The sequence below is a fragment of the Salvelinus sp. IW2-2015 genome, unplaced genomic scaffold (genome assembly GCF_002910315.2).
Source record: "Salvelinus sp. IW2-2015 unplaced genomic scaffold, ASM291031v2 Un_scaffold4330, whole genome shotgun sequence".
NCBI lineage: Eukaryota > Metazoa > Chordata > Actinopteri > Salmoniformes > Salmonidae > Salvelinus > Salvelinus sp. IW2-2015.
In genome coordinates, this window is record NW_019945601.1 from 11,420 (window position 1) to 34,026 (window position 22,607).

Below are 22,607 nucleotides of genomic sequence, written 5' to 3' on the forward strand. Positions count from 1 at the left end.
TTCAGATTCCTTATATTAAGCAAACCAGGGGATAGCCAAGGGCACACTCCAACACCCGACATAATTTACAAACGAAGCATTTGTGTTTCGTGAGTCCTCCAGATCAGAGGCAGTAGGGATGACCAGGGACGTTATCTATATAAGTGCGTGAATTGGACCATTTTCCTGTCCTGTCAAGTATTCAACATGTAACTAGTAATTTTGGGTGTCAGGGAAAATGTATTGAGTAAAAATTACTTTATTTTCTTAAGGAATTTAGTGAAGTAAAAGTAGGCAAAAATATGAATAGTAAAGTAGAGATACCCCCGAAAACGACCCAACACTATTACTTTAAAGTAGTTTTACTTAAATTCTTTACACCACCGCAAAGTAGACATATTATGTCGATCAAAATAGTACTCTTCAACATGTATTATTTTATTGAAACGCTTTTATCACGGATTTGTTTCACGATGTAGTATTAAGATAAACAGACATTAGATACATTGCTTATGGTAAAAAAAAAAAATCCGATCTGGAAACGTAAGTAGTCGCTCTGACGACGTCATCGTTTTCCACCCCGGAAGTCCCGTTAACGGCAGAGCGGTGTAGGACCACATTAACACAGAAGTATGGCTAGTAACGTGTGGAGGTCAATGGTAAGAAAATGCCGTTTGTCAGCGTAAAAATAATCGAATGTAACTTGGCCATGTATTGGATTTATGTTTGTCTAATGTAAGTTCGTGCTCGAATGACTTTGTTGGTTGTATAATGTTGTTTCCATGGGTTTTCTGTGAGGCCTTTACTGTGCGTGTGTCCTTGTCCTGCTACTATCGTAGCGAGCTATGCTATTAACCAACCACTTTTTATCTGCCTAATTCTTGACAAGTGACATTTCGTTGTTTGTCAATATGTTTTCCGATTCAATCACACTAGACTAGAGATGCAGTGTGTGGATGTTGTTGTGATACAATGTATCTGCGCTGTAGTAATTTAACCTTCCGTTTATCTTCAGCTCTCTCACGTCGTGGGGCGGCAAAGAGACCGACGGTATGTTTCAGAAGGGGGGTAAGTCATGGACTGACAAATAAACAAGTCTACACCAGTCTTTTATGAACTTCTCCCTCATTGGCTGAAATTACGCAATTCATGATCCAGTGTTTAGTGCTAATATGTAATCCCTCTAAAACAGATTTAAAAAGGGGTTTTTGTTTTCTCTTACAGCTGCAAACGGTTACATTAATTCCTGGGGATGGAATCGGTCCAGAAATATCTGTGGCTGTCATGAAGATTTTCGAGTCTGCTAAGGTAAGCTGGAAAAGCTGTCAAACTCTCTCTTCAGTCTCTCACACACACACACAGCAAATTTACATTTACATTTAAGTCATTTAGCAGACGCTCTTATCCAGAGCGACTTACAAATTGGGGCATTCACCTTATGATATCCAGTGGAACAGCCACTTTACAATAGTGCATCTAACTCTTTTAAGGGGGAGGGGGGGGTTAGAAGGATTACTTTATCCTATCCTAGGTATTCCTTAAAGAGGTGGGGTTTTAGGTGTCTCCGGAAGGTGGTGATTGACTCCGCTGACCTGGCGTCGTGAGGGAGTTTGTTCCACCATTGGGGTGCCAGAGCAGCGAACAGTTTTGACTGGGCTGAGCGGGAACTGTACTTCCTCAGAGGTAGGGAGGCGAGCAGGCCAGAGGTGGATGAACGCAGTGCCCTTGTTTGGGTGTAGGGCCTGATCAGAGCCTGAAGGTACGGAGGTGCCGTTCCCCTCACAGCTCCGTAGGCAAGCACCATGGTCTTGTAGCGGATGCGAGCTTCAACTGGAAGCCAGTGGAGAGAGCGGAGGAGCGGGGTGACGTGAGAGAATTGGGAAGGTTGAACACCAGACGGGCTGCGGCGTTCTGGATGAGTTGTAGGGGTTTAATAGCACAGGCAGGGAGCCCAGCAACAGCGAGTTGCAGTAGTCCAGACGGGAGATGACAAGTGCCTGGATTAGGACCTGCGCTGCTTCCTGTGTGAGGCAGGGTCGTACTCTGCGAATGTTGTAGAGCATGAACCTACAGGAACGGGTCACCGCCTTGATGTGAGTTGAGAACGACAGGGTGTTGTCCAGGATCACGCCAAGGTTCTTAGCGCTCTGGGAGGAGGACACAATGGAGTTGTCAACCGTGATGGCGAGATCATGGAACGGGCAGTCCTTCCCCGGGAGGAAGAGCAGCTCCGTCTTGCCGAGGTTCAGCTTGAGGTGGTGATCCGTCATCCACACTAGTATGTCTGCCAGACATGCAGAGATGCGATTCGCCACCTGGTTATCAGAAGGGGGAAAGGAGAAGATTAATTGTGTGTCGTCTGCATAGCAATGATAGGAGAGACCATGTGAGGATATGACAGAGCCAAGTGACTTGGTGTATAGCGAGAATAGGAGAGGGCCTAGAACAGAGCCCTGGGGGACACCAGTGGTGAGAGCACGTGGTGCGGAGACAGATTCTCGCCACGCCACCTGGTAGGAGCGACCTGTCAGGTAGGACGCAATCCAAGCGTGGGCCGCGCCGGAGATGCCCAGCTCGGAGAGGGTGGAGAGGAGGATCTGATGGTTCACAGTATCAAAGGCAGCCGATAGGTCTAGAAGGATGGAAGCAGAGGAGAGAGAGTTAGCTTTAGCAGTGCGGAGCGCCTCCGTGACACAGAGAAGAGCAGTCTCAGTTGAATGACTAGTCTTGAAACCTGACTGATTTGGATCAAGAAGGTCATTCTGAGAGAGATAGCAGGAGAGCTGGCCAAGGACGGCACGTTCAAGAGTTTTGGAGAGAAAAGAAAGGGATACTGGTCTGTAGTTGTTGACATCGGAGGGATCGAGTGTAGGTTTTTCAGAAGGGGTGCAACTCTCGCTCTCTTGAAGACTGAAGGGACGTAGCCAGCGGTCAAGGATGAGTTGATGAGCGAGGTGAGGTAAGGGAGAAGGTCTCCGGAAATGGTCTGGAGAAGAGAGGAGGGGATAGGGTCAAGCGGGCAGGTTGGGGCGGCGGCCGTCACAAGACGCGAGATTCATCTGGAGAGAGAGGGGAGAAAGAGGTCAAAGCACAGGGTAGGGCAGTTGAGCAGAACCAGCGGTGTCGTTTGACTTAGCAAACGAGGATCGGAATGTCGTCGACCTTCTTTTCAAAATGGTTGACGAAGTCATCCGCAAATTGTAGGGTTAACAGCAGAACATGCCATTTGCATGTAAAGTTTGACAAACATTCAACCCGAGTCCTTTCTGTACCATTCTGTGTCCTCTCTCTACCACTCGTTAGGTTCCCCATCCAGTGGGAGGAGAGGAATGTGACGGCTATCCAGGGCCCAGGAGGTAGATGGATGATCCCTCCAGACTGTAAGGAGTCTATGGACAGGACCCTGATCGGGTTAAAAGGTAGGTAGCAGCCACAGAGATCCTATGGACATCTATGGTACTAGATACCTGCATGGTCATGATGGACATAGTGTACGGAAGTCAGCTGGAATAAAGAACGTCATGCAGGCGGCATCATAGGGGATAGTATATAGGGGATAGTGTTAGGGATAGTGTATATAGGCTTTATAGGGATAGTGTGGAGGCTTTTAGGGATATGTGGAGGTTTATAGGGGAAGTATATAGGGGATAGTGTGTAGGCTTTATAGGGGATAGTATATAGGGGATAGTGTGTAGGCTTTATAGGGGATAGTATATAGGGGTAGTGTGTAGGCTTTATAGGGGATAGTGTGGAGGCTTTATAGGGGATAGTATATAGGGATATGTGTAGGCTTTATAGGGGATAGTATATGGGATAGTGTGTAGGCTTATAGGGGATAGTATATAGGGGATAGTGTGTAGGCTTTATTAGGGATAGTATATAGGGGATAGTGTGTAGGCTTTATAGGGATAGTATATAGGGGATAGTGTGTAGGCTTTATAGGGGATAGTATATAGATAGTGTGTAGGCTTTATAGGGGATAGTGTGTAGGCTCTTAATAGGGGATAGTGTGGAGCTTAAGTAGGGGATATGGAGGCTTAATAGGGGATAGTGCTGGAGGCTTTATAGGGGATAGGTGGAGGCTTATAGGGATAGTAGCCTATGGGTTCATAGGGATAGTAGGGATTGAATGGGACAACGGCCTTGATGAGAGATGTAGTGTTAACATGATTGGTGGGTAAACGATGCAGAAAAGCCGTCTAAGGTCAGGTGGCCGGTGTGAAAGCCCGTCTAGGGTCAGGTGGCGGTGTGAAAGCCCGTCTAGGGTCAGGTGGCCGGTTGTGAAAGCCCGTCTAGAGGTCACGGTGGCCGGTGTGAAAGCCCGTCTAGAGGTCAGGTGGCCGGTGTGAAAGCCCGTCTAGAGGTCAGGTTGTGAAAGCCCGTCTAGAGGTCAGGTGTGAAAGCCCGTCTAGAGGTCAGGTGTGAAAGCCCGTCTAGAGGTCAGGTGTGAAAGCCCGTCTAGGAGTCAGGTGTGAAGCCTGTCTGGAGGTCAGGTGTGAAGAAGCCCGTCTGGAGGTCAGGTGTGAAAGCCCGTCTGGAGGTCAGGTGTGAAATCCCGTCTAGAGGTCAGGTGTGAAAGCCCGTCTAGAGGTCAGGTGTGAAAGCCCGTCTGGAGGTCAGGTGTGAAAGCCCGTCTGGAGGTCAGGGTTGAAAGCCCGTCTGGAGTCATGTGTAAGCCCGTCTAGAGGTCAGGTGTGAAAGCCCGTTTAGAGGTCAGGTGTGAAAGCCCGTCTAGAGGTCAGGTGGCCGGTGTGAAAGCCCGTCTAGAGGTCAGGTGGCTGGTGTGTAATGTTAACATGTCTTTGCGCCAGTACATCCCCGTATTCAGTAGACGCAACAGAAAACGTTTTTGCAATGGAAAATTGGAAAAAGTATTTTATTCTAAGTACAGGTAGTCCCTCCCTGTTTTGTCTTTTTACTTTTGGTTCCTAATGAACAGTAACCTGGTGTTAAAGGCCCAGTACAGTTAAATTAGACTTATCTGTTTTTATATATTTCCACACGGAGTTGGAACAGTACTGTGATGTTTTGAACATGAGGATAATGTCCTTTTAGTGTAAGAGCTGTTTTAAAATACTGTCTGGTGACGTCACCTGAAATGTTGTGGTGGGATGGAGGTTAGTCTGTCTGGTGACCTCACCTGAAATGTTGTGGTGGGATGGAGTTTAGTCTGTCTTGGTGACCTCACCTGAAATGTTGTGGTGGGATGGAGGTTAGTCTCCATGGTGACCTCACCTGTAATGTTTGTGGTGGATGGAGTTTAGTCTCCGTGGTGACGTCACCTCTCTGCCAATAACAGCTAGTTGTCAGTTTCCCCCTCACCACTCAGACCACTCACAGACATCCTGAGAATTTGCTCTTGAATTTGCTCTTGCTAAGAAGCTATTTTTGTTTTTAAATTGAAAACGATCACAATGAAATGATTTGATATTGAGATAAAAGGTCTGCATTGGACTTTTAACCCCCCCCCCTCTGTGTGTAGGCCCCTGAAGACCCCCATCGCAGCCGGCCACCCCTCCATGAACCTGCTACTCAGGAAGACCTTTGACCTGTACGCCAACGTGCGTCCCTGCGTGTCCATCGAGGCTACAAGACCCCCACACGACGTGGACCTGGTCACCATCAAGAGAACACCGAGGGAGAGTACAGCGGAATCGAGCACATAGTAAGTAGCTATGGTTACCAAGGTGACTTTCAGTAGGAGAGAAATGGGACAACGTTTTGAGTGAAACCCATTCTTTTCAAATGTGTGGATTTCAAAGTGAATTCTGTCAATCTGTAAATGTCTGCAGCTAACACTGACTACAGAGGGATAGACCACGTAGCTACCTCGTATGTTAAAATGTCTACAGCTAACACTGACTACAGAGGGATAGACCACGTAGCTACCTCGTATGTTAAAATGTCTACAGCTAACACTGACTACAGAGGGATAGACACATAGCAGTAGTACCTCGTATGTTAAAAATGTCTACAGCTAACACTGACTACAGAGGGATAGACCACGTAGCAGTTATCTACCTCGTATGTTAAAATGTCTACAGCTAACACTGACTACAGAGGGATAGACCACGTAGCTACCTCTGTATGTTAAAATGTCTACAGCTAACACTGACTACAGAGGGATAGACCACGTTAGCTACCTCGTATGTTAAAATGTCTACAGCTAACACTGACTACAGAGGGATAGACCACGTAGCTACCTCGTATGTTAAAATGTCTACAGCTAACACTGACTACAGAGGGATTGACCACGTAGCTACCTCGTATGTTAAAATGTCTACAGCTAACACTGACTACAGAGGGATAGACCACGTAGCAGTGGCTACCTCGTATGTTAAAATGTCTACAGCTAACACTGACTACAGAGAGGTAGACCACGTAGCTACCTCGTATGTTAAAATGTTCTACAGCTAACACTGACTACAGAGGATAGATCACGTAGCTACCTCGTTAGTTAAAATGTCTACAGCTAACACTGACTACAGAGGGATAGATCACGTAGCAGTAGCTACCTCGTATGTTAAAATGTCTACAGCTAACACTGACTACAGAGGATAGACCACGTAGCAGTACTACCTCGTATGTTAAAATGTTTACAGCTAACACTGACTACAGAGGGATAGACCACGTAGCTACCTCGTATGTTAAAATGTCTACAGCTAACACTGACTACAGAGGGATAGACCACGTAGCATGTAGCTACCTCTATTTTTGCTGGAATGTTTGTTCAGGATAATAATTTAATTGTCTGATCCCTCCTACTGACCAGAGGGGTACGCTACAAAGCAGGATCAATGAGTTAGCCAGCTAACTTTGAGAAACAACCAGAAATAACTATGGATTGTTTTGGGGGTTGAAGAAAGCTGAACTTCTGTGTTTTTGGTTGTTGAATCATTTATTCCATTTAAAATAATAATAGGCAAGTTAGTTAGCGAACTCCTTGATCCTGCTTTGTAGTCAACCCCTCTGGAGGAATAGTCTTACAACATTAACATGCAGGGATGTGTTCATTRGGTATGAAATGGTACGAAACGCTAGAGAACGTTTTGAAATGGAGGTGAAACAAAACAAGAYGTCCTACCTGAACATGTCCAAGAAGAATGTTCAGGTGATTATTTTTTTAATGGCTACGTTGTGCCCTGCTGAACATGACCCAGTGTTTCAACACTGGAGTGGGGTCTTCATTAGGGCATCTGGTGTAGATTTCAGAGCAAATGTCAGCACTGAAATGGTTGCAAATGGTTTGTTGGTTTGACAGTGACTGAAAAGTCACGTTAACTGTGATGTGACTACTCTGGTCCGTCGTTTTCAGCTCTCGATAAGCAGCTGTTTCAAGGCTGAGAGCTGAGCAGTCCGTATTTTCACTGTGGTGTTGTGTGGAATCCGTGTCCTCGGTTATTGAAACTGTTTTATCTGGGTTGGACAGGGCACATCACACACAGGTGATTGGTTATTCTCCAGGTGTACCTTAGGTAAGCCAGAGGAACAGCAGCTGCACTAATCAGACCACCACCTCAGTCTCTAACCCTGGCGTGCCTTAATGTACACTCCCGTTCAAAAGTTTGGGGTCACTTAGAAATGTCTTTGTTTTTGAAAGAAAAGCACATTTATTTTGTCCATTAAAATAACATCAAATTGATCAGAAATACAGTGCAGACATGGTTAATGTTGTAAATGACTATTGTAGCTGGAAACGGCAGATTTTTCTACATAGGTGTACAGAGGCTCATTATCAGCAACCATCATTCCTGTGTTCCAATGGCACGTTGTGTTAGCTAATCCAAGTTTATCATTTTAAAAGGCTAATTGATCATTAGTAAACTCTTTTGCAATTATGTTAGCACAGCTGAAAACTGTTGTTCTGATTAAAGAAGCAATAAAACTGTCCTTCTTTAGACTAGTTGAGTATCTGGAGCATCAGCATTTGTGGGTTCGATTACAGGCTCAAAATGGCCAGAAACAAAACTTTCTTCTGAAAATCGTCAGTCTATTCTTGTTTTGAGAAATGAAGGCTATTCTATATGAGAAATTGCCAAGAAACTGAAGATTTCGTACAACGCTGTGTACTACTCCCTTCACAGAAAGACGGAGAGAGATCCATGGTGGTTTATAGCTTGCGTACTACTGGTTTGTTACAGATGAACGTGGTACTTCAGGCATTTGGAAATTGCTCCCAAGGATCGAACCTGATCTTGTGGAGGTCTACCATGTTTTTCTGAGGTTTGGCTGATTTTTTTGATTTTCCCATGATGTCAAATCAAAAAGTGCACTGAAGTTGTGAATGTAGGCTTGAAATACATGCCAGCGAGGTACATACCTCTTACTTTGACCAATGATGTCAATTATGCCTGTAGAAGCTTGCTAAACGCCATGACAGTACTTTTCTGGTATTTCCGAAGTGTTATAAGCCACAGTCAACTTAGTGTATGTAAATTCTGACCACTGGAATTGTGTATACAGTGAATGATAATGAAATCTGTCTGTAGACAATTGTTTGGAAATAATGATTTGTGTCCGTGCACAAAGTAGAATGTCTAACCAAGCTTGCCAAAACATAGTTTGTGTAACAAGGGAAATTTTGTGGAGTGGTTGAATAACGTGTTTTAATGATGTCTCAACGCTAAGTGTTGTAACTTCCACTTTTCAACTGTAAATTGTTTAACATGAACTGCACTAGCTAGTCAGATTAAGCTCAGCTCCTCATCAATGGTAGTCAACTACATCAAAAACATGGTTTGGCAAATATGGCAGAGTTTGCTGTCTATATTGATGTGGTTACATTACTAAACATTTGGATAAACAAATAATGTTATGAACATGATGTGATGTATGACAGGTTGTTGTTTCAGCAAAGTTGAGGATGTCACTTGTAACTTGGCATCGGCAAACGAAATTGCGTTCGCATATTGCCTCGTGTGAATCAGGTTTCAGAAGCATGTTGCATATAGCAAGGAAAAATGTGTAGATTTCAGGAGTTTGGCATTAAACTTGCACAATTCTCTGCCAGCCCCAATGGCATAAATTGTGTAGAATTCAGGAAATTTGCATTAAAACTTGCACATTTTCTCTCAAGCCGCATGAACAAATGTGTAAGAAATTGCAGGAAATTAGGTTTAACCTAACAACATTCTTACTAAAAACAGTATATTTTTTTTACCAGAAAGTGAGATTTTAACACTTTTATTCATGAAGGCTGGCAGCTTGGTGTAACAGTTAACTTTACGTCCGTTCGCTCGCCCCGACCCGGGCTCGAACGCAAGGGACCCTCTGCCCAGCCTCAACAACAGTCCACCGCACGAAGCATGCGTTACTCGCCATCGCTCCATCAAAAGCCGCGGCCTTGCAGAGCAAGGGTGAACCACTACTTCGGTTCTCAAGCGAGTTTGACGTACGATTTGAAACGCTATTTAGCGCGCACTCACCGCTAACCGTAGCTAGCCATTTTCAACATAGGTGTACATTTGTTAAACTAATGAAGGTTAACAGCTTGCTGGCTGGGTCTTGGTTTCCAAAGGAATAGAAGTGCGTGTTAAGCCATTTTTTTAGTTTGTGGATTCTAAATACTAGGAGCTGGTTAGCACAGAGGGCTGCTGAGGGGAGGACGGCTCATAATAATGGCCGGAACGGAGGCCAATGGAACGGCATCAATCACCCGGATAACTCATGGAAACCATGTTTTTGAAATGGTTTTGATGTCATTCCACGCAGAATTCACGCTTCAGTCAGTTACCACTAAGCTCCGTTCTCGCCAAAATGAAGGTGCCACCAACTCCTGTGCTTGTGTGACCAATTAATCCGTACGAGCACAGACAATACGTATATGTTCAACGTTTGGTCTCAGCTGGGTTAAGTAGCCATTGCAGACTCAGTCCATGGTCATCATGTGTTTTCATTAATAAAGGGAGTGCAATTAACCAGTCTCCCGATCCATTTGTTTAAAATATGGACGGTACAGCGCACATGTACTGTATATTTAATTACTCTTACTGTAAGATTTCTTTGCGTGTTGAAGAATGTGCAGTCTGGAAAGAGACCAAACGGAATCGTTAAAGATCCGCGTTTGGAATGAACAGAACTTCGACTAGTCAGAACAAAAGAGAGCGGGTGTTAAGGGAAGATGGGTGCGGTTGTGGCAGCCGGCCCTTATTTGATGCCAACCCCTTTGGGCACTTAAACTCTGGGTAGAGTTAGATTGAGGTTGTACTACAGTAATCCAGAGTCAACAACAGGTTTACGTGGGCTATTATGAACGAGCCCATTTATTCCTTTTGGTTTGGTGGTAAACCCAAGACATATCCGTACCCAGCGATCATTTAAATGACGTGCTAAATGACACCCTATTTCCTATACATGCGACGTACTTTTTGATAAGGTTCTGGTAAAGGGGAATAGAGTGCCGTTTGGGACAGTCCCTACTAGCGCAATAGTCCACCTACCTGGGATTTAATGCTCAACATCTCCATATCAATGAAACACTTATAGCGCACGGGAAATTCTCAGTCAGTGTGTATAAGACAAGATATCATTTGGCCTGACTATAAACTTATTTTCATTATGGTCATTGCAATTCATTCATTGCCAGATTGAATTCCTGAGGGTTTCGATTTAATATAGATGGGTTATAGAACATAATTGTGGCCTATGTAATGGCTTACTTTAACTTCACAATAAATATTGTTTGAATGTTATCAATGTATTTGATTATGTAACAATATGGTATATATTAATGTAGCCTATAACCGAGATAAATTAAATAAATGAACACATTTTATCCGTGAGTCGTGCCCGACTGTCATCAGTAAATATCGTTTTTGCTTATTACCCATCGCTTTGGTTCTGAGTATTTCCCCCATCACACAGATTACATTACATTGGACGTTCGTGGACGTGCTCTTATTTCTGTTCAGCGATTTAAGACGTTGACATCATCGCAGATTTGATGTTCATAAAGAACCCATCGTGGATTTAACGAACGAAAAACGCGTTGATAGAAATGCAATTCGCCAAAGAGAAGTAGTCATAAACCTCTGTTTTCTCGAAAAGGTGAGTTTTGGTAAGAGCCTGTGACGAAAAAGACAAATATGATGTTCTTCCTGCATCCTGGAGCGGATCGTGGCGGAGGGTGGCAGGGTACGCACTGACTTCTGCCTTGTTGAATGTTTGTGCTCATCCTGGGTGTTTTCAGGATGTTGCACCCGATACCCTGTAGCCATACCGTTGCAGAGCAAGACAAGCAGCAGCGGCGTCATTCAGGCAGCGCAAGTGGGTCAGATCTGTTAGCTATTTGATGGGTTTCCTTATTGGAAACGTATATGGTGCGACAGCTGACGCTGCTCTTTAAAAACAACCATTAGAAGTAAAGGTACCATTAGTAATCTAACGGAAGCTACTGTATATAGATCTATACTGAATATGCTACTGGTATATTGATCTTTAACGAAAGCTACTGTCATATAGATTCTAACAGATGTCACTATTAGTTTTGAATGAATAAAGACTGATTAGAATATTAATAATATCCTTAGAGGAATCTGTGTTTTAAAAATGTAATTGCAGGTTTTAATGACTTGCACAGTAGAAGATTATTCACAATACTAGTAAGGAAAATTGTCGAGACTGCCTAGACTGGTATAAGTATGTTAAGTAAATAGTTTTGTGTTTTTTTTTTTTTTTGTTGGGTTGTTCTGTTTTGTGTTTTTTGTTTTTTGTTTTTTCGTTTGATTTTTTTCTTGCAAGCCCGTGTACCAATGTTACTTTAGGATACTTAATGTAACACATTAAACATACAGAGAGACTGGAATGGAAAATGTGTGAATGTGAATGAACTTCAGCTTGCAGGCTACAGTCCTGTCCTTTCTCTCTTCTCTCTGCAGATTTACAGAACCTGGAAATTAGCCACTAATTTTATAGGAATAGGTATCTTATACCTGCAAACAATTTTCACAGCACGCACCAATTAAATACTAACAGACCAATAAGCTTCACAGTTCCAAATCACATGATTGCTTGTAGTTCACTTATGAGGCAACATGCCCCTGTTCCAATGTGATAATTAATATGGCCCCTATAGTCCTATAGTTGTAGGCTACTTTACATGTGGTAATTTATATGGCCCCTACAGTAGTAGCTACTTTATCATGTAATATTATATGGCGCGCCTCACAGTAGTAGGTAAGCTTTACATGTAAATATATTATATGGCCCTACAGTAGTAGGCTACTTTTTACATGTAATAATTATATGGCCCCTACAGTAGTAGGCTACTTAACATGTAATAATTTATATGGCCCCTACAGTAGGTAGGCTACTTTACATGTAATAATTATATGGCCCCTACAGTAGTAGGGCTACTTTACATGTACTAATTATATGGCCGCATACAGTAGTAGGCTACTTTACAATGTAATAATTATATGGCCCCTACAGTAGTAGGTTTACTTTACATGTAATAAATTATATGGCCCCTACAGTAGTAGGCCTACTTTACATGTGATAATGATTGGCCCCTGGACTGTGATCACACAGTCGCCCAGAACAGCTGGACTCTCCATGCATGGTTCAGTGTTGGCTTGCCTCGAAGCGAGCATAGAAGGCATTTAGCTCATCTGGGTAGGTTCGAATCGCCTCAATGGCATCGGATTGAATGCCCGGAAAATATTGCCAGTCTGTGCTAGCGAAAACGTCCTGTAGCGCTTAGCATCATTGGACGACTTCCGTATTGCGCTTCTCACTGGTATTCCTGTATTGAGTTTTTGCTTGTAAACAGGAAATCAGGAGGATAGAATTATGGTCAGATTTGCCAAATGGAGGGCGAAGGGAGAGCTTTGAATGTTGTCTCTGTGTGGTGGAGTAAGGTGATGTGATTTGTTCTACTCTATTTGCAACGGTACAAAAAATGTAGATAAAAACCTGTAGTCCTTTAATAATAGGTTAGATCCATAAAGGTCTTGAAATCTGTAGTCCTTTAGTAATTTTAGGTTTATACGCCATAAAGGTTCTGAATCGTAGTCCTTATAATAATAGTTATAATCCATAAGGGTCCTGAATCTTGTAAGTCCTAATAATAATAGGTTATAACCATAGGTCTGAATCTGTTAGTCCTTTAGTAATAGGTTATACCGCATAAAGGTCTGAATCTGTAGTCCTTTAATAATAGGTTATACCCATTAAGGTCTGAATCTGTAGTCCTTTAGTAATAGGGTTATACCCCATAACGTGTCTGACTCTGTAGTCCCTTATATGTATTTTTCTAGGTTATCACTTCCCCATAAATTGGTGCCTGAATCTGTAGTCCTACTTGGGTTAAATCACTTTCACACCTTCCGGTTAAAGTGATCCTGGAATCTGTAGTCCTATAGTAAATAGGGTTTATACCTCTTAAATTGGTTATTCTGAATCTGTAGTCCTTAGTAATAGGTTAGTACGCATAAAAGGTCTGAATGACCATGTATTCCTTTAATATAGGATGTCGATCACCCTATGGGAGTAAGGGTCTGAATCTGTCACTGATCCTAATAATAGTTATCCTTAAGTTGATATCTATCTATGAGGGATACCATTAAAGGTCTGAATTACATGTTGAGTCTCGATAGGAGGTGTACACCACTTCATAGTACATTAGGTCTGAAATGCGTGTATCCTATAAGAATAGGTTAGTTACCCATAAAGGTCGGAATCTGTTACGAAGTCCTATAGGTTACAGACCCATAAAGGTCTTGATCCGTAGTCCTTTTAAGTAAATAGGTTACCATAAGGTCCTGAATGCGTGTAGTCCTATAGGTTATATCCATGGTCTGAATTTGTTTCTCTACAGATGAGCGCTAGCGTGGTGAAGAAAGAGAAGGAAGCCCCTGCCGTCTGGTGGTGGAGATATATACTGTAGAAGAATTGGATGGAGATGTATCAAGGGGTCGTCAAACTTCCATTCAAGGAGGATTCTAATGCAGGGGTATTCCAACTGGTTAGCCCTTCTAACAGGGTTTCCCAAACTCGGTCGCTGGGCCCCTGGGTGCCGGTTTTTGGTTTGTTGCTTCAGCACTACACAGCTGATTCAAATAACAAGTTTTGATTGTGTAGACAATGCTAGGGGGGGGGTGGAACAAACATGCATTCCCAGAGTGGGGACCCCAGGACTGAGTTTGGGGAAACCTGCCCTATGAGCCTGCTGGGTTTTCTGTTCTACCTGATAATAGTTGTACACACACTGGTTTCTAAGGTCGTAAATCAGTCCTGATTAGGGTAAAAAAAAAAACAGTGGAATCTGGCTTCAGGTCCGAGTTGAGTTTGAGGGGCCTAGTGTATGCTGGTTTTTACTTGTTTCCTTTCAATTAAGAACGTAGACAACCAGGTGAGGGGAGTTCCTTACTAAATTGGGGAATCCTGCGTTAATTCATCAATCAAGTAGAAGGGAGGGAGCGAAAACCCGCAGACGCCTCGGCCTCTGGGAATGATGTTTGACGCTCAACTATGAAAGTACGTTAGTTGGCGTTGTACCAACAAAGTAGCAGTGGTGGAACAATTTGTCATACTTGAGTAACAACTTGAAAAATTAACCTTCATAGAAAATGACTCAAAGAAAAGTCACCCAGTAAAAGGACTAATTTGAGTAAAAGGCTAAAAGTATTTGGTTTTTAAATATACTTAAGTATTACAAGTAAAAATGTAATGGCTAAATATACTTGATGTATCAAAAGTAAAAGTATAAATTATTTCAGATTCCTTATATTAAGGCAAACCAGGGGATAGCGCAAGGGCACACTCCAACACCCGACATAATTTATACAACGAAGCATTTTGTGTTTCGTTGAGTCCTCCAGATCAGAGGCCAGTAGGGATGACCAGGGACGTTACTATATAAGTGCCGTGACATTGGACCATTTCCTGTCCCTGTCAAGTTTCCAACATTAACTAGTAATTTTGGGTGTCAGGGGGAAAATGTATTGAGTAAAAATACTTTATTTTTCTTAAGGCTTTTAGTTGACGTAAAAGTAGGCAAAATATAATAGTAAAGTAGAGATACCCCGAAAACGACCCCAAACTAATTACTTTAAAGTAGTTTTACTTAAATTCTTACACCACCGCAAGGTAGACATTCTAATGTCGATCAAAATAGTATCTTCAACATGTATTATTTTATTGAAACGCTTTTATCACGGATTTGTTTCACGATGTAGTATTAAGATAAACAGACATTAGATACATTGCTTATGGTAAAAAAAAAAAAATCCGATCTGAGAAACGTAAGTATCGCTCTGACGACGTCATCGTTTCCACCCCGGAAGTCCCGTTAACGGCAGAGCGGTGTAGGACCACATTAACACAGAAGTATGGCTAGTACGTGTGGAGGTCAATGGTAAGAAAATGCCGTTTGTCAGCGTAAAGATGATCGAATGTAACTTGGCCATGTATTGGATTTATGTTTGTCTAATGTAAGTTCGTGCTCGAATGACTTTGTTGGTTGTATAATGTTGTTTCCATGGGTTTTCTGTGAGGCCTTTACTGTGCGTGTGTCCTTGTCCTGCTACTATCGTAGCGAGCTATGCTATTAACCAACCACTTTTATCTGCCTAATTCTTGACAAGTGACATTTCGTTGTTTGTCAATATGTTTTCCGATTCAATCACACTAGACTAGAGATGCAGTGTGTGGATGTTGTTGTGATACAATGTATCTGCGCTGTAGTAATTTAACCTTCCGTTTATCTTCAGCTCTCTCACGTCGTGGGGGCGGCAAAGAGACCGACGGTATGTTTCAGAAGGGGGGTAAGTCATGGACTGACAAATAGACAAGTCTACACCAGTCTTTTTATGAACTTCTCCCTCATTGGCTGAAATTACGCAATTCATGATCCAGTGTTTAGTGCTAATATGTAATCCCTCTAAAACAGATTTAAAAAGGGGTTTTGTTTTCTTTTACAGCTGCAAACGGTTACATTAATTCCTGGGGATGGAATCGGTCCAGAAATATCTGTGGCTGTCATGAAGATTTTCGAGTCTGCTAAGGTAAGCTGGAAAAGCTGTCAAATCTCTCTTCAGTCTCTCACACACGCACACAGCAAATTTACATTTACATTTAAGTCATTTAGCAGACGCTCTTATCCAGAGCGACTTACAAATTGGTGCATTCACCTTATGATATCCAGTGGAACAGCCACTTTACAATAGTGCATCTAACTCTTTTAAGGGGGAGGGGGGGGTGAAGGATTACTTTATCCTATCCTAGGTATTCCTAAAGAGGTGGGGTTTTCAGGTGTCTCCGGAAGGTGGTGATTGACTCCGCTGACCTGGCGTCGTGAGGAGTTTGTTCCACCATTGGGGTGCCAGAGCAGCGAACAGTTTTGACTGGGCTGAGCGGGAACTGTACTTCCTCAGAGTAGGGAGGCGAGCAGGCCAGAGGTGGATGAACGCAGTGCCCTTGTTTGGGTGTAGGCCTGATCAGAGCCTGAGGTACGGAGGTGCCGTTCCCCTCACAGCTCCGTAGGCAAGCACCATGGTCTTGTAGGCGATGCGAGCTTCAACTGGAAGCCAGTGGAGAGAGCGGAGGAGCGGGGTGACGTGAGAGAACTTGGGAAGGTTGAACACAGACGGCTGCGGCGTTCTGGATGAGTTGTAGGGGTTTAATAGCACAGGCAGGGGCCCAGCCAACAGCGAGTTGCAGTAGTCCAGACGGGAGATGACAAGTGCCTGGATTAGACCTGCGCTGCTTCCTGTGTGAGGCAGGGTCGTACTCTGCGAATGTTGTAGAGCATGAACCTACAGGACGCGGGTCACCGCCTTGATGTGAGTTGAGAACGACAGGGTGTTGTCCAGGATCACGCCAAGGTTCTTAGCACTCTGGGAGGAGGACACAATGGAGTTGTCAACCGTGATGGCGAGATCATGGAACGGGCAGTCCTTCCCGGGAGGAAGAGCAGCTCCGTCTTGCCGAGGTTCAGCTTGAGGTGGTGATCCGTCATCCACACTGATATGTCTGCCAGACATGCAGAGATGCGATTCGCCACCTGGTTATCAGAGGGGGGAAAGGAGAAGATTAATTGTGTGTCGTCTGCATAGCAATGATAGGAGAGACCATGTGAGGATATGACAGAGCCAAGTGACTTGGTGTATAGCGAGAATAGGAGAGGGCTAGAACAGAGCCCTGGGGGACAACCAGTGGTGAGAGCACGTGGTGCGGAGACAGATTCTCGCCACGCCACCTGGTAGGAGCGACCTGTCAGGTAGGACGCAATCACGCGTGGGCCGCGCCGGAGATGCCCAGCTCGGAGAGGGTGGGAGGAGGATCTGATGGTTCACAGTATCAAAGGCAGCGCGATAGGTCTAGAAGGATGAGAGCAGAGGAGAGAGAGTTAGCTTTAGCAGTGCGGAGCGCCTCCGTGACACAGAGAAGAGCAGTCTCAGTTGAATGACTAGTCTTGAAACCTGACTGATTTGGATCAAGAAGGTCATTCTGAGAGAGATAGCAGGAGAGCTGGCCAAGGACGGCACGTTCAAGAGTTTTGGAGAGAAAGAAAGGGATACTGGTCTGTAGTTGTTGACATCGGAGGGATCGAGTGTAGGTTTTTTCAGAAGGGTGCAACTCTCGCTCTCTTGAAGACTGAAGGGACGTAGCCAGCGGTCAAGGGATGAGTTGATGAGCGAGGTGAGGTAAGGGAGAAGGCTCCGGAAATGGTCTGGAGAAGAGAGGAGGGGATAGGGTCAAGCGGGCAGGTTGTTGGGCGGCCGGCCGTCACAAGACGCGAGTTTCATCTGGAGAGAGAGGGGAGAAAGAGGTCAAAGCACAGGGTAGGCAGTGTGAGCAGAACCAGCGGTGTCGTTTGACTTAGCAAACGAGGATCGGATGTCGTCGACCTTCTTTTCAAATGGTTGACGAAGTCATCCGCAATTGTAGGGTTAACAGCAGAACATGCCATTTGCATGTAAAGTTTGACAAAACATTCAACCCGAGTCCTTTCTGTACCATTCTGTGTCCTCTCTCTACCACTCGTTAGGTTCCCATCCAGTGGGAGGAGAGGAATGTGACGGCTATCCAGGGCCCAGGAGGTAGATGGATGATCCCTCCAGACTGTAAGGAGTCTATGGACAGGACCCTGATCGGGTTAAAAGGTAGTTAGCAGCCACAGAGATCCTATGGACATCTATGGTACTAGATACCTGCATGGTCATGATGGACATAGTGTACGGAAGTCAGCTGGAATAAGAACGTCATGCAGCCGGCATCATAGGGGATAGTATATAGGGGTTAGTGTGTAGGCTTTATAGGGATAGTGTGGAGGCTTTATAGGGGATAGTAGTATAGGGGAGAGTGTGGTAGGCTTTATAGGGGATAGTATATAGGGGATAGTGTGTAGGCATTATAGGGGATAGTATATAGGGGATAGTGTGTAGGCTTTATAGGGGATAGTATATAGGGGATAGTGTGTAGGCTTTTATAGGGGATAGTATATAGGGGATAGTGGTGTAGGCTTTATAGGGATAGTATATAGGGGATAGTGTGTAGGCTTTATGGGGATAGTATATAGGGGATAGTGTGTAGGCTTTATAGGGGATAGTGTGTAGGCTTTATAGGGGATAGTGTGGAGGCTTAATAAGGGATAGTGTGGAGGCTTTATAGGGGATAGTGTGGAGGCTTTATAGGGGATAGTAGCCTATGGGTTCATAGGGGATAGTAGGGATTGAATGGGACACGGCCTTGATGAGAGATGTAGTGTTAACATGATTGGTGGGTAAACGATGCAGAAAGCCCGTCTAGAGGAGTCGAGGTGTGAAAGCCCGTCTAGAGGTCAGGTGGCTGGTGTGTAATGTTAACATGTCTTTCTGCGCGCAGTACAACCCGTGATAAATGTCCTTTTAGTGTATAGAGCTGTTTTTATAAGAGCGCACCCTGAAATGTTGGTGATGGGATGGAGTGTTAGTTCTCCGTGGTGACATCACCTGAAATGTTGTGGTGGGATGGAGTTTAGTCCTGTCTGGTGACCTCACCTGAAATGTTGTGGTGGGATGGAGTTTAGTCTCGCCTAGTGACGTCACCTCTCTGCCAATAACAGCTAGTTTTCAGTTTCCCCCTCACCACTCAGACCACACACAGACGTCCTGAGAATTTGCTCTTTGCTAAGAAGTTATTTTTGTTTTTAAATTGAAAACGATCACAATGAAATGATTTGATATTGAGATAAAAGGTCTGCATTGGACTTTTAATCCCCCCTCTGTGTGTAGGCCCCTGAAGACCCCATCGCAGCCGGCCACCCCTCCATGAACCTGCTACTCAGGAAGACCTTTGACCTGTACGCCAACGTGCGTCCCTGCGTGTCCATCGAGGGCTACAAGACCCCCTACACCGACGTGGACCTGGTCACCATCAGAGAGAACACCTGAGGGAGAGTACAGCGGAATCGAGCACATAGTAGTCGTATGGTTACCATCAGAGAACACTGAGGGAGAGTACAGCGAATCGAGCACATGTAAGTCGCTATGGTTACCAAGGTGACGTTCAGTAGGAGAGAAATGGAGACAACGTTTTGAGTGAAACCCATTTTTTTCAAATGTGTGGATTTCAAAGTGAATCTGTCAATCTGTAAAATGTCTACAGCTAACACTGACTACAGAGGGATGACCATGTAGCAGTATCTACCTCGTATGTTAAAATGTCTACAGCTAACACTGACTACAGAGGGATAGACCACATAGCAGTAGCTACTTCGTATGTTAAAATGTCTACAGCTAACACTGACTACAGAGGGATAGACCACGTAGCTACCTCGTATGTTAAAATGTCTACAGCTACACACGACTACAGAGGGATAGACCACGTAGCTACCTCGTATGTTAAAATGTCTACAGCTAACACTGACTACAGAGGGATAGACCACGTAGCTACCTCGTATGTTAATGTCTACAGCTAACACGACTACAGAGGGATAGACCACGTAGATGTAGCTCCCTCGTATGTTAAAATGTCTACAGCTAACACTGACTACAGAGGGATAGACCACGTAGCTACCTCGTATGTTAAAATGTCTACAGCTAACACTGACTACAGAGGGATAGACCACCAGCAGTACTACCTCGTATGTTAAAATGTCTACAGCTAACACTGACTACAGAGGGATAGATCACGTAGCTACCTCGTATGTTATGTCTACAGCTAACACTGACTACAGAGGGATAGACCACGTAGCTACCTCGTATGTTAAAATGTCTACAGCTAACACTGACTACAGAGGGATAGACCACGTAGCTACCTCGTATGTTAAAATGTCTACAGCTAACACTGACTACAGAGGAATAGACCACGTAGCACGTAGCTACCTCGTATGTTTGCTGAATGTTTGTTCAGGATAATAATTTAATTGTCTGATCCCTCCTACTGACCAGAGGGGTACGCTACAAAGCAGGATCAATGAGTTGCCAGCTAACTTTGAGAAACAACCAGAAATAACTATGGATTGTTTTGGGGGTTGAAGAAAGCTGAACTTCTGTGTTTTTGGTTGTTGAATCATTTAGTCCTGTCCATTTTAAAAATAATAATAGGCAAGTTAGTTAGCGAACTCCTTGATCCTGCTTTGTAGTCAACCCCTCTGGAGGAATAGTCTTACAACTTTAACATGCAGGGATGTGTTCATTGGTATGAAATGGTACGAAACGCTAGAGAACGTTTTGAAATGGAGGTGAAACAAAACAAGAGGTCCTACCTGAACATGTCCAAGAAGAATGTTCAGGTGATTATTTTTTTAATGGCTACGTTGTGCCCTGCTGAACATGACCCAGTGTTTCAACACTGGAGTGGGGTCTTCATTAGGGCATCTGGTGTAGATTTCAGAGCCAATGTCAGCACTGAAATGGTTGCAAATGGTTTGTTGGTTTGACATGACTGAAAAGTCACGTTAACTGTGATGTGACTACTCTGGTCCGTTTTTCAGCTCTCGATAAGCAGCTGTTTCAAGGCTGAGAGCTGAGCAGTCGTATTTTCACTGTGGTGTTGTGTGGAATCCGTGTCCTCGGTTATTGAAACTGTTTTATCTGGGTTGGACAGGGCACATCACACCAAGGTGATTGGTTATTCTCCAGGTGTTCCTTAGGTAGGCCAGAGGAACAGCAGCTTCACTAATCAACCACCACCTCAGTCTCTAACCCTGGCGTGCCTTAATGTACACTCCCGTTCAAAAGTTTGGGGTCACTTAGAAATGTCTTTGTTTTGAAGAAAAGCACATTTATTTTGTCCATTTTTAAAATAACATCAAATTGATCAGAAATACAGTGTAGACATTGTAATGTTGTAAATGACTATTGTAGCTGGAAATGGCGATTTTTTTTTTTTTTAATATCTACATAGGCGTACAGAGGCCCATTATCAGCAACCATCATTCTGTGTTCCAATGCAGGTTGTGTTAGCTAATCAAGTTTATCATTTTAAAAGGCTAATTGATCATTAGAAAACTCTTTTGCAATTATGTTAGCACAGCTGAAAACTGTTGTTCTGATTTAAAGAAGCAATTAAACTGGCCTTCTTTAGACTAGTTGAGTATCTGGAGCATCAGCATTTGTGGGTTCGATTACAGGCTCAAAATGGCCAGAAAACAAACTTTCTTCTGAAACTCGTCAGTCTATTCTGTTTCTGAGAAATTAAGGCTATTCCATGCGAGAAATTGCCAAGAAACTGAGGATCTCGTACAACGCTGTGTACTACTCCCTTCACAGAACAGCACAAACTGGCTCTAACCAGAATAAAAGAGGAGTGGGAGGCCCCGGTGCACAACTGAGCAAGAGGCCAAGTACATTAGAGTGTCTAGTTTGAGAAACAGACGCCTCAACAGTCCTACTGGCAGCTTCATTAAATAGTACCGCAAAACACCAGTCTCAAGTCAACAGTGAAGAGGCAGAATTGCAAAGAAAAAGCCATATCTCAGACTGGCCAATAAAAAGAAAAGATTAAGATGGGCAAAAGAACACAGCCACTGGACAGAGGAAGATTGGAACAAAGTGTTTGAACAGACAAATCTATGTTTGAGGTGTTCGGATCACAAAGAAAAACATTCGTGAGACGCAGAAAAAGTGAAAGATTTTGGAGGAGTGCTTGACGCCATCTGTCAAGCATGGTGAGGCAATGTGATGGTCTGGGGGGGCTTTGGTGGTGGTAAAGTGGGAAATTTGTACAGGGTAAAAGGGATCTTGAAGAAGGAAGGTTATCACTCCATTTTGCACGCACGCCATACCCTTGGACGGTGCTTATTGGAGCCAGTTTCCTCCTACAACAGGACAATAACCCAAAGCACACTCCAAACTATGCAAGACTATTTAGGGAAGAAGCAGTCAGCTGGTATTCTGTCTATAATGGAGTGGCCAGCACAGTCCACGGATTCACACCTATTGAGCTGTTGTGGGAGCACTTGACCGTATGGTAAGTAAGAAGTGCCCATCAAGCCAATCCCTTGTGGGAGGTGCTTCAGGAAGCATAAAATCAGATTGACAACTACAATGCCAAAGGTCTGCAAGGCTGTGTTTGCTGCAAGTGGAGGATTCTTTGATGAAAGCAAAGTTTGAAGGACACAATTATTTCAATTAAAAATCATTATTTATAACCATGTCAACTTCTTGACTATATTCCTATTCATTTTGTAACTCATTTCATGT

At 43.9% G+C, this 22,607-nt stretch overlaps 1 protein-coding gene across 1 annotated transcript in view; it reads left to right on the forward strand.

Annotated features, from left to right (window-relative positions):
• The first annotated feature begins 541 nt into the window (after positions 1–541).
• idh3a (isocitrate dehydrogenase (NAD(+)) 3 catalytic subunit alpha) overlaps positions 542–22,607 on the forward strand; it is a 30,352-nt gene continuing 8,286 nt past the window's right edge. Inside the window, 7 exon segments of the mRNA XM_024143724.2 lie at positions 542–638; positions 15,690–15,743; positions 15,900–15,983; positions 17,969–18,086; positions 18,893–18,901; positions 19,204–19,349; positions 19,351–19,380. Of these exon segments, the coding sequence (XP_023999492.1) occupies positions 612–638; positions 15,690–15,743; positions 15,900–15,983; positions 17,969–18,086; positions 18,893–18,901; positions 19,204–19,349; positions 19,351–19,380 (468 nt within the window). The 5' untranslated portion in view covers positions 542–611.